This window comes from Harmonia axyridis, chromosome 2, assembly GCF_914767665.1.
Source record: "Harmonia axyridis chromosome 2, icHarAxyr1.1, whole genome shotgun sequence".
NCBI classification, from domain to species: domain Eukaryota; kingdom Metazoa; phylum Arthropoda; class Insecta; order Coleoptera; family Coccinellidae; genus Harmonia; species Harmonia axyridis.
Window position 1 is genome coordinate 11,454,622 of NC_059502.1, and position 13,360 is coordinate 11,467,981.

General features: G+C 32.1%; 2 protein-coding genes across 5 annotated transcripts in view; both read left to right on the forward strand.

The window, feature by feature from the left end:
- LOC123673871 (neuronal calcium sensor 2) overlaps positions 1-1,683 on the forward strand; it is an 83,661-nt gene extending 81,978 nt beyond the window's left edge. For both annotated transcript variants that reach the window (XM_045608597.1, XM_045608598.1), the window contains exon 5: positions 1,501-1,683. In XM_045608597.1, the coding sequence (XP_045464553.1) occupies positions 1,501-1,677 (177 nt within the window). In that variant the 3' untranslated portion in view covers positions 1,678-1,683. The remainder of the gene's footprint in view (positions 1-1,500) is intronic.
- The window catches only part of LOC123673873 (neurocalcin homolog), a 95,350-nt gene extending 82,258 nt beyond the window's left edge, over positions 1-13,092 (forward strand). Inside the window, exons 1-4 of one of the 3 annotated variants that reach the window (XM_045608599.1) lie at positions 3,582-3,720; positions 6,109-6,243; positions 7,571-7,878; positions 9,492-13,092. In XM_045608599.1, the coding sequence (XP_045464555.1) occupies positions 6,174-6,243; positions 7,571-7,878; positions 9,492-9,686 (573 nt within the window). In that variant the 5' untranslated portion in view covers positions 3,582-3,720; positions 6,109-6,173 and the 3' untranslated portion in view covers positions 9,687-13,092. The other 2 variants (XM_045608601.1, XM_045608600.1) reach the window with 2 other exon arrangements.
- The last annotated feature ends 268 nt before the right edge of the window (positions 13,093-13,360 follow it).

The following is a 13,360-nucleotide window of genomic DNA, read 5'->3' on the forward strand; positions in this document are numbered from 1 at the left end:
TCTCTTATGTCATTACTCCTTATTCGATCCCTGGGTGTGACTCTCTTGATGGTTCGCAATATTTTCATCTCTGTGGTTCTCATTATTCTTTTTTTTGTTGATGTCTCGGCACTGGTTTCTGATGTATATGTGAGAATAGGATTCACACACGTTTTATAGATTCTGGTCTTGTTCTATGAGCCCATCTCTTTGTTTCTCTACACGAGATAGCCTCTGACTCTAGGTGTTTTTATCGCTTGAGTTGGTGCCTCTTCTGTGAGGTTTCTTTCACTCGATAAATTCACTCCCAGGTAATTGAAGCTTGGCACCTACTGTATTATTCCGCTATCGACTGCCAATTTGCATCTAATAGGATTTTCAGAGATGAACATTGGTTTTGTCATGTTGATTGAGATGCTCTTATTGAATTTTTCTACAGAAGTTTTCATCTCATATAGTAGACATTGTAAATCTTCTTCTTTTTCTGCTACGGCAATACCATGGTCTGTGTAAAACAATACCTTTAGGGAATGGTGATCCATTTTGTATCCAGCGTTGACTCTGTTGAAAACCTGGATAATTTGGTTCATTATGATGTTGAATGTCTCATAACAAACTTATATAGGTTTAGATTTGCTTCCTGAAAAGTCCAATATTTTATATGGATTAGTATATTGTGCTACAAATGGGGAAAGTTCAACTTTCCCTTCAACAGTTGCTGCAGTTGTAGAAAAATTATAGTGTGCAACATGTAGAGAAAGTCATTTTACTCAGGAGTGTGGAAGTTCGTGGCACGAGCCTGATAGGCGAGTGCCGCAAACACACGAGTGAAAATGATGACTTTCTCTACATGTTGCACACTATACTTTTCTACAACTGCACAAACTTAAATAATATAAGTAATGTACCTGATTAAATTCAAAATGTTCTTCGTTCAGAGTATCTATATGCATTTCTTGCATTTCCATAGAAACGACTTTTCAAAAGCCCAATTTCATTGGTCTATTAAGCTAGTGGTGGGCTTTCACAAACTAAGAGCAAAACATAAGTAGTTTTGAAATGCAGTAAGCTATGAAGTTGTATATAATAGTGACAATATTATTCATCGCATCATATTTTCGTTATATTCTTATATTAATAGCTTTATTCCGTTTATTTGTTAGATTGTCATTCAATTTTTAGCACAGAATTGTAATTTCCGATCCTCGAATAAATTATTAATGAGAAGAAGCACCCTTTAGAGCGACTCGTACAACTCCCTGCACAGAAGTTCTTTCATTATTTCAACATGAAATAACGGCCGAGAAGATCCTTCCTCATTAAGGAATACGAACTGGATGATAAATTGAATTGTTCATTTTCAACGGTTTGTTTGACTCCAACAGAAGGCTAATTCAGCCGGAAATCAGCGAGCACAATTCCGATTTCCTTTCAGCTTCCTCAATCTACGTTGAATCGGGCTGAATTGAAATAAATTTCCCCCCGCTTGTTGGCCCCATCGTGATGATTTTAATTTTCCAGGCAATTTACGACATGTTGGGCGCTTGCTCCTCCAACAGACCTGCAGACTCCGCGGAAGAGAGGGCGAAGAACATCTTCGCGAAGATGGACGAGAACAACGATGGTCAATTGACGCAGGAGGAATTCTTGAAAGGCTGTTTACAGGACGAAGAGTTGTCCAAAATGTTAGCGCCTTAATAAGTTTAATCGAAATGATGAAATGTTAGCGTAAAGCTACGCGAGATGTCGCCTGTTTTGTCCCCAGTCGATAAACGTGAGAACTGTAATAGTGACACACTGACAGTGTCGCACTAGTCGAACCAGTCGAAACGGCAGTGGCGTGCCAATAGGGGCGACTATTCACACGACAATGCCGTCCTATCTCGCATTGAACACCTCTTAATTGTGATTTGGATTATGGCTCCAAATGGATCGTGAAGCACAATCAAATTTACAAAAGCTTATTCGTCTGTATCATTCCCATTATGAAATGTTAATATTTAAATCTATATAGAATTATGCCACTAACATATTGGTCGTGTCCACTTCCTCTGAAATCTGTGGAGAACTTACGTATTTCATTTTGAAACGCACTGAAATCTGATCTTATATGATACCACCTTCTTTCCATCACAAAAATCCATATTTTTTTGATTCATTTATATTTCAGCTCTTCCTGAAATTCTGGTGTATCGGTAGTTGCTTAGAAATGCTTGTGAGGTGTATATAGAGGGTATTTCTAAAGGAGGTATTATTCGAAGAAGATTAAGGGGGTCTTCATACCTTCCTTACAAATTACTTTGGAATCAAAATGACGCTGATGAAAGTTACTTTTGACAGTTTTTCCTCTTGAAGTGGTGGAAAAATCAACCCCTACTTGATATCACATCAGAACTAGTTGATGCTCCAATATTTTCCAAATGAAAAATCCGTTCAAGAAGAGAAATTCATTATACAACTTGTGTTTCTTGACTTTTCCCGAAAATTGTGAATTTGTTCACAAAAAATAAAATATTCAATGATTTCGACCCTTACTTAATGAAAATTCATTATTTAATGAGATAAAACGAAATTCTATTTGTGGAAATCAATTTTATTTTATTTCATTCAATTCATTTGTTGAGAAAATTAAGTAGGCTGCTGTCAAATATAGTCATAGTAATTGATATCAAGTAGGTTGGTTGATTTCAAATTAAATCTTACAAACAAATGAATTCATTGTTCAACTGGTAGTAACTTAAAGGGGAACAATTATATGAAACACCTCCTTATCATAAAGTATTGCCTCCTGAACCTTTGGCATCAATTCAGGGAACACCTTGTATGAAAAGAAAAAGTTGATGTAGATAATTGAACAACCATTTCACATTAGAATTCTATCGGCCGAAAACTTGCTTCAATATTGGGCATTAATGTTATACAAATCTAATAACTGAGATTTTTTCAAATGGGGGTAAATCATCATTTTTACTTCGAAAGAATTGATGAAAATTTGACACCCCAATCTTTTTAATATAACATTTGAAATGCCATCTGCCCTACATTCTCTGCCAAATCGATATTTACAAAATGCAGCAACTGAATACACCAGATATTTCAGAAATCTTTATCGAGAACTTATGGAAACATTCATAAGTGAAGTGATTATGCAAAAGATATTGTTTCTGCTTTAATAAAACTGCCATTAATTCGGATATTTTCATTCATCTAGATGGAGTTCGATATTAGAATTAGACAATAGTGGGTATTAAATTCACTTTTAGGATCTGAACTACAACGTAAACTACAAAATCCATTATCCATAATTTTTTTTAACTATATTCACCAGAAGCGTCGAAGATGAGAAAAATTGGTTGTTGTTAAGTGAGTTATTTTGATTTTATTACATCTCAAAGTACAAAAAAAAATATCTACCAATACATATAATAATAAAACATTTTTCACTCTCACATCTAAATAAAAAATCGATTATTTCAAGAGAACGGTCACGTTAATTATTTCAAAATTTCGATTTGAAGACCTGTTCGAGCGACAAGTCAACATATGCAGGTAATATGTGAGAAGTCAATTAAATACTTGATTCAGGAAGTCAAAGGATATGAAAAAATTTTAATATGTTTTCTCGTCTACAAGTTCCCAATTAAGATCAATTGAAAGAGAATCGAAAAGATTGTCCTGAAATTCACGTCGATTCTATATTTTATTTGTTCTTTATTCGTTTTGTTCTCATATTTTGCAAAGGTAAGAATTCATTTTTAATAATTACCATGATCGACTATATGTTTATGTATTCAGAAGTTTTTGTTTTCAAATTGTTATCACCAAAACCATAATGGGGAAACAACGTGTTTGAGGAAAAATATCGAAAATATGTTTTCCTCAATCATTGTCATTCAGTTTTGTTTCTGTCTGTAAAAATTTAGCCGAAGTACGTTAGGTATGTTCCAGTTTGAATTATAATATCAATAATAATTGAAAATGTCGTTTCGACTCTTGTGCAGTAATCATAAGCAATATATTGGAAAAATATGTAAATTCTCTCTAATTCACTAGATAATTCTAAGTCATGAAAAACTATCTCAATATATAAAAGGATTACAAGTATAATAGTCTCTAGTCTTGCTCAAATAACTCACTCAAAATACAATAACAATTCAACATTCAATTTTATTTTAATTAATGGATTAAAATAATGTCTCAAATTCCATTAATCTGATATTTTAAGCCATACGGGTAAATTTTCAGATCAATATATGTAGATGTAATATAATATATGAATTGAAGGGTAACTATTGTGAATGTCCTTTCTATAAATTCAAATGTGGGAAGTCAATCCATGCAAATTTGCTAATTTATAAATAGTTGAACAGATTATTAACTAATTTTGAAAGAATGAAAACAAATTTGAAACACACTATCTTCTTCTTGAAAAAAAACTGAACGTTTGGTCGACTGTGATAGAAAGAATGGTGAGATCATAGTTGAGTATATGATATAAGCACAATTTTTGAATCTTCCACAGAAAAGGTCGTATGAGAACGAAAGAATAATACAGCTTGTTCTTCCATTTTTTGTTTAATCCAATAAATTCTTCAGAAAATTATTATCTCCAGAGTAAATGAAGTGAATTGTCAAAAATGATAATTCGAAATCAGATAAATTGAGATCTATATCTTTGTATTTATATATATATATATATATGTGTTGAAATTTTATTTCTCTTTGAAATAGTTTTCAATGATATACCAATGGAAATTGTACTTATTATAACAATGAAATTCATCTTGGTAAAAAATGGAAGAACTAGCTAAAATATGAGATGTTGGGATTTATGGAATTGCTCACCACAAGAATGAATATAATTCTCGACCATACGATAGCAAATATTTCAGTGCACAATAACTCAATAGATTTGTTTTAGACTGTTCCCAGATTTTTAGTTCTGTAGTACCTAAAAGTAGACTGCCTTCTCATATGTAGATCAATGTACGCTTCAGCAAAAATTACCGTAAAACTGTAAAAATTTATTAATTATTTATTGATTATTTATGTATGGATAAAAAGTATATTCATTGAATATTCCATGATTTTTTAGTTCGAAGAAACCCTTTATACATTATCTTATTCAATAGGTATTATGGAGTATTTTTACAAATGATTAATTCACAATATACATATTTAATGGCTTATGACATTGTTAAGAACTTTTCTCTTACAGCTTTACATTGTTAATTATAAAGAGAACTTTTTATAGATATATGAGTAAATATTTCAGAGATCAAATTCCTCCAAATTTTGTATCAACTCAAATACCTACGATTCCTGCAGATCTGTCCCATTGAATTCTTTATAAGAAACAACATTTGCATCTAAATGCATATTACTTGCAATAGAAATCAGTAAGCCTCCACTGAGCTTTATTGCAAGTAAAAATCATTCATCCAAAATTATAAAATGAATTTTTAGAGCAAGGAAATCACATAATGTTTGAATTATTTTTCTTCTAAAAGATTTCCACAAAACTACTGTCAATTTTATTGTCTAGGGAAAATTGCTAGAAATATTTTTTTATGTGAAGAGAGCAATTATTGAAATTTTTGTCGATCAAACTTCAAAATCATGTTGTTGACTGCACAACGAATGTTTCCGACATTTTAATACATTTGGGAAATATTCGAATGTATGACCATCATATTCTTAATGATATATTAAATTTTTGTTATTTTCCTTCAATGCTTGAAATAATAAAAAATTTTCTCTTGTAACATGCTAGAATATTAATCATGAAAGAACAAGATATGCTTGGAATAGAATCACAATGTTTTCTACTTGCACAAGTTGTACTGCTGTCTTTCATGATATACCGAAAATTTAGGTGTTATAAATGTCTGTCCACCTAGAAATGTGATGACTTGTTGGGAACCTCTCTCTGTTTTGAATAGAAATGTAGTGGTATTTTTAAAAGACCAGAATTACTAAGAAAATTTTAATTAATAATTCGAAATATTACATTGATGGAATATTTGTCTGAATTTTTCACCCATTATGAGTATTTATTAAATAATATATACATTCGACCCATCTGAATTTTTCATTTATCAATCAGATTTACTTTTTTTTTTCATTAAGGTTGGTGACGTATTTTAACTTCGAACAGTGTTATTGAAGAGAAGTAGAGGCTGATCTTTCTAGTCATGGGTAAACAAAATAGCAAACTGAAACCGGAAGTACTGGAAGATCTGAAACAGAATACTGAATTTTCTGGTAAGTTCTTTCATCTATTAAGTATCTTTATTATTACTTGCATTGGAAATGTGAAATTTGGAGACCCATAACTTCCAAACCAAGGCAGAGTAGGTATCCGATTATGATTTTGGTTTAGGGAGGCCAAATTGGATATAGTAGATAGAACTTTGATCTAATTTGTCTGAATATGGCATTTTCCAAAGTAATTTGTTTTCACAGGTACCTAATGGAGTTCTTCAAAATAAACCAATTCGCCGAAAATCCATATACAAGGTGTCTCAAAAAAGTTAATATTTAAAAAAAGCGATGAAAAAAAATAAGCCGTTTAACAAATTAATATTTAAGAATAATGTCGTCCAAATGTTTACCCTTTCGTTCAGGGCACTCATTCTCAATAACTTTTAGCGCCCAGGTTTTGGTTTATTTAGTTTTGAACCGGCCTACTTTTTTACCCTTTTCGGAATGAGAGGAATGCTTGGCGCATCATTTAAGAGACAAATATCTAGAATATTGAAGACATTTCTTCGCGCTATAAACACAGAATTGCCATTTTTGTAAAATTTGCGTACGCACAACGCACGATTCTCTCCCGAGAAACCTTCTACAGCAAAAAGAAGTGAAAACTATTGAAACACCTTGTATAAAATATCCAAATGAAAAAGAGAGAAATGAGAATGAGAAAATGTGCTCATCTGGCGAAAAATCAAATGATAAATCAGTTTTTGATTTTCAAATTACTTTAATAACTTAAAATGCCTTAAGACCCAAGTTTTAATTGAAAATATGTTTGTGGAATGCCTAATTTCAAAGATCGACGAGGACTCAACAATCCTTGGTTTTCGTAAACACTACGAGCTGCACCAGCAATATTCTGAGTTATTCTAGAACGATCCACACGATTTCCATTTTTCGCATCACTAACTTGTCCCTAAAAGCTCAATTTTTTCCACCAGTGTCAGTATTGCCGACCAAGAAGGTGGTCCACGACGACTCAAAACTAGCTTTAGTTTTACGAGCTGTAACTGCAAAATTTTCACCACTTTGTAGAGAATTTTAACAATTTCAATACGTTGGTGAGGAGATGACAACTATACAGATAGCGAGCTATTCAAAATGAAACCTCCTATTGAAAAACTTTTTAGTTCAACAGTACTCGACCTTCATTCGACTTTGGGGGTTGATATCATTTCCATTATGGCGATTTTTCATGAGATGGTACATTTTTAGGGGTTTTATATTTTGTCAAAGAAAAAAGTCTCACCTTTGAGTTATTAAAGAGTAGGGTGTATAACCTACTCTCTAGGATCAGCTAGCAATACTCCTAGGGATATGTTGTATGTTACAGACGCAGAAATCCAAGAATGGTATAAGGGATTTCTCAAGGATTGTCCTAGCGGTCATCTGTCAGTTGACGAATTCAAAAAGATCTACGGGAATTTCTTTCCCTATGGCGATGCTAGCAAGTTTGCCGAACATGTATTCCGTACTTTCGATGCGAATGGGGATGGTACCATAGATTTTCGGGAGTTTTTGTGTGCCCTCTCAGTAACTTCGAGAGGCAAACTGGAACAGAAACTGAAGTGGGCATTTTCTATGTATGATCTCGATGGAAATGGATATATTTCAAGACAAGAAATGTTAGAAATCGTCACGGTAAGTGAAATTAAGACTGTTTCAAACGTGCCCACGCATTCATTATTTTTGTACATAGCCGTACAACTTTGCCTCCACCGTAAAAAAACTGGTTATACATTTATGATTCAAAGTATTATCCATCTCTGGCCACTACTTTCTTTCCTCTTTCAGGCAGAGTACGAATCCCGCGTTGACAAAAACTTATCATCTTTTGGAGCGATCCACGAATCGATCCAATTTTTTACTTCTCCATAAGGCCGAAAGTGCTGGTCAGTCAGGCCGTGTGCCATTAATCGAAACAGTGATAGTCCGAAAGAGCAACGTCTGGAAGATACGGAGGGGTAGGACTTCCCATTTCAGCGTTTCCAAGTATGTCTTGACCACTTTCGCAACATGGGGTCAAGCATTGTCATCCTGTAAAATCACTTTATCATGTCTCTCGTTGTATTGCGACCGTTTGTCTTTCAATGATCGGATCAAACGCATTAATTTCGTTCGATAACGATCGCCTGTGATTGTTTCAGTCGGTTTTAACTACTAATAATACCTTACGTCGATCTGATTCCACCAAATACTAGTTTGACATTGAAACCGTGAATATTCGGTTTGGCCGTCGACGTGGAAGCATGGCCGGGTTATCCCCATAATTTTCTGCGCTTGGCATTAACGTTATGAACACATTTTTCGTCTCCAGTCATAATGCGATATAGAAATCCCTTCCGTCTTTACCTTGCAAGCAGCTGTTCACAAGCAAACAAACGCCGTTCAACATCTCTCGGCTTCAACTCGTACGGCACCCAATTTCCTTGTTTCCAAATCATTCCCATGACTTTAAGGCGTTTCGAAATGGCTTTTTGTGTCACTCCCAATGATTCTGCGAATTCTTGTTGCGTTTGACACGAGTCAAGTAATGCCTCCAATTCTGCATCTTCGGAAAACTTCCTCTTTCACCGCCATGCTGGTCTTCGACGTCAAAATCACCGTTCTTGAAGCGTTGAAACCACTCTCGGCACATTCTTCCACTAATAGCGGCCTCACCATAGCTCTTTGAGAGCATTCGATGAGCCTCAGCTGCAGATTTCTTCAATTCAAGGCAGAAAATAAAATCTCCCACAAATGGCGAGAATTTGGCTCGTAAGCTGACATGTTTAATCGAGAATAACTTTATGATGCAGACACAAATCGATTAATATTTCAATGGCGTTATGTTTACAAATGCTTGTGCTTATTGAATGCCATCTACGATCTGTTTATTTCGACCACCACTTACCGCTACAGCCATCTATTGCAACACGACGGAAGCAAAGTTGTACTCCTAATATGATTTTCCAAAAAGTGAATTAGTGATATTGTGTAATTCTATGTAATCAGAAGCATATAAGAGTAAAAATCTCAATGCGAAATTAGATATTTATCTGAGTTAAAAATATCCTGCTATTGCTGGAAAAATATGAGTTCAAAAAGAAAACTATTGATTTTTCGAAATATTCACCTGAAATGATGATGAAGCTTTGTAAACTATTTGAAAAACATAAAGCTTTCCATCCCATTCATCGTAGGCCTTGATATATTTTGAAAAAATATGGTTTTACCCAGTTTTTACAAAAATAATGATTGAACAACAAATTTAGGCTATTTACAAAATGGTTGGCTCCGTCATGAAGATGCCAGAGGATGAAAGCACTCCTGAAAAACGCACAGACAAAATATTCCGACAAATGGACAAAAATAAGGATGGCAAACTGAGCTTAGAAGAGTTCATCGAGGGTGCGAAAAGTGATCCTTCTATCGTGAGATTACTACAGTGTGATCCCCAAGCTCAGTAGTAACAACAAAAACTAGGTTCTTACATAGAGACTGTTTATTAGTTGTTTTGAACAACTTTTTTGTGATCTCAAGGCTGATCCTTGATGTCAGATGGACAAATTGTATATTTATCTATTCCTGTTTTTGATTTGTTCTGAGCAACAGTTTACTGATTTCTCACATTTTTGGAACATTCTTATGTAGAATTGTTGAATATACTTAAACTCAACTTTCCTCGAGATAACATATATATGAATTGTTTAACAGTTATGTGAACATTGAATGCAGAAAAATTTTGGGTATATTAACTTGGAACAAATCAAGTGATATTTAACTAGGGAGTTTTTCACTCTCCCCAACTTAATTACTCTTCTTTGTTCATGGTATTTGTCTTGTTTTATATCACTTTCGGATTTGCCCATAATTTACCAATTTAATTGATCATAATTTACAAGTATACTCTAGTGATGTTATTTCAATGTAGACATTATTTCCTGTGTGTTGAATGATTGATTTCTTCAATAACTCACATCAATACAATATATCATCACTCTTTTTTTTACCGAAATGTAAAACTTATTCATTTCACGAAAAATTCTTTTTTCATATATCTGAATGCAGCTTGATTAAGAATTAACTTCGAAAGAAAAAAAACGAAAACCCAAAATGGTGATATCTGACCACTAAAACTGCGAATAATTTCTTCAAATCTAATATTTTCCACCTTTTCTTAAGATTGGAAATTGATGTCCTCAGTCATAAGAACTTTACTTATATACGTATAGAGCATGAAATGTTTTTGTTTTGATTAATGTTGAACGTCAAATACGTTCAATTTGTATGAGCAGGACCATAAATGATAAATTTAGCGAAGAGGCATTTTCATTGTGAAATGACTCAAACTTGTTGTTCAATGTGCATAATTTTAGAAACTCTTATAATATTGTAACGTAAGAATGTTTTTGTTATTTTTTTATGATTTACGTCATTTTGGTGTTGATAATTTTAATTTGTTTTATTTGAAGGCTCTCTTCATAATATGCTCTCGTATTTCTAGAGAGTCAGAGATTTTGAAATTTAAAAAACAAACATATTTGGACTGAAATATTATTATTATTTATTGAATTATTCATAGTATATAATATCTTAAGAGCATGATTTGAAATTGTTACCAAATATTTCTGACATAAATACAATGAAATTTTTCCCCACATTGTTCCTTTGAAATTCACATGTTCATACTTTTCCACCAAACACATTACTGTAGGACAAAACAATACAGAATATCTCATCCAAGAAGCTCATGAAGACAATACAGTAAGACAGTATGAAATCTCCTACCATTTCAGATTATAGATTATGATTTGAATGGATTCTGAACCTATTAGGGAATCTAATTGAATTTTTATATATTTTGAGAGTTTTCAAATTGACCATAGATTTCATAAATCCGTTTATTATACTGATATTATATATAATTGTTGAATATGAAAGATAAACCTTTCTGGAATATATACTTTGTCAATTGAATACTAGATAGTTGTGGTACAAATTATTTCCAATTGTTGCAATTTTTGGATGTTATTTATCATTATTATTTATGACTATACAATGATTTGCACAGTATTAATGAAATATATCCATTCATCATCTGATTTCAAAACCTAAAATCTTAACTCATGTGATGAATTATTTATAATCCTTCTCATTTTAATCAAGAAAAAATGAGAAAATATTGAAGTTATCACTATATAAATTGTAATCTTAATATATATAAAGAATGAAGTTCCGACAAATTTTCAATCTAAAATGTAAGTAATAATCCTATCTTAGAGAAGTTTTATGAATGAAATGTACTTACCTATTCTAGTACTCATTTTGAATTCTACTTTAAGCTGACGAATTTTATCATAAGAAGTAAGTGTTAGTGTTCAACATTTGAATATGGTTCGAAATATCGATCTAGAATAAGTCAATTCAAACTTTTCAACCTAATGATCTAACTTATCACTTTGCTTAAGCACGTTTTCAATCGAAATTACACTCAGGAATATGAAACAAATTATATTTCATATAAAGAGACGAATCTATTAAACGATGAAATTGTTGGAATCGAATTTTGAAAATTGTGCAAAAATGTTTTGAACCCACATAAAATTGGAAAATATGTTTTTCTTTAATTTGATTTCAGAAATCGTTTTCAAATTAATATTTGAGTCAAAAAATAGCTGAAATATTGCCAATTTTATCGGTATTCTTACCTAGGAAATTTATTATAGAGAAAATAGTATTCCACCAAATTAAATTGAAATTTTTTTCCAAATAATAGTGATATGAGATTTTCTTGATATTTAGGAAATTGTATTTTTTTCTTTTTGAAATCACATTTTTCGCAGTGAATTATGCAAACATAATTTCCGAATATTATCAGTCTTCTAAAATACTTCTTAGCTGTTTCATTGGGAACTCAAATACAACAAAATTCTCTGAGGCAAAATATTTACCAGTGTTTGGGAAATTTCAATATCTCTTGGAAGTAATACCTACTAAGACGAAGACTATTCTCAAAAAATAATTCTCCATATATTGCTAAGGTAGGTGACTGATATCTATTTATCAAAAATAAGTACAAAGACTCTGAATACAGAGAAATAGAACTGATGAACTCAACGATAACAGAAGAACATTAAATAAAATATGACGAAGTGAACTGCTTTAAAACGATTATTTCACCAATTATATTTCTTATTATATAGTTTTAATACATTCAATTGAATATTTTACACTCAACTTGTTCAACGACCATATTTTAGAAATTTTTTTCTGAGACAACATAACAATAATTCCATAAAAAAAATAGCTAGACTTCGCCCCTTAAATTGCCAAATGATGACTCTAAAATTATTATGTTTCATATACCTGAGATCATGGAATGCTTGTTCCATAAAATTTGTAATCTTGAAGATATCATCAGATTTCCAAGGGATTTTTCTTGATGTATTTATGACTATTACATTAGTGGAAGGATTTCAAATTTTTGAAACTTTGTTATTTGCTTTCGCCATCATTTGTATTTTTGAAATATGGATTTTTCATTGAATGAATTTATTGCATTCGTTTTGCCACTATCACGGTTTGTTAAAACATTCACTAAGTTTTATTGTTTTGTTATATATATTTTTCTTCTCATTCGATTTCAAGGAATGTTTATTACAAGCGATGTGATGTGGCCTAAAAATGATATATTTTTCATTTTAATCTTATGGTTTTATTTTTTTTAATCATATATCTACCTATTTATACATTTACGAGTGTACCTATCAAGCCTTTCGATCTTCCCAGTTCTTGTGCAAGTTGTGGATAATAGTAATTGATATCTATTTATCTATTTCATGTATTACTGAAGTAAATAATTGCTAAATGCAAGGAAGTTTTTTTTTTTAAATAATCGTTCCTGATCAAAATATTTGCTTGTTATTGAAGAGGTATAGTTTAATATGACGATAAGAACATCCAGTTTACCATCCACCAGATTTTGTGTGTATACAAGATATATTGAGGAAAGAATTTTTTCAAATATTAATACATATATGGTTGTCCCACATGAGAACAACATTATGTGGTAAGTATCTGAGAAGGTAAGCACCCTGTAGATTTTTAGTGCAAATAGGTAAATGTTTCTGACTCTGTATAA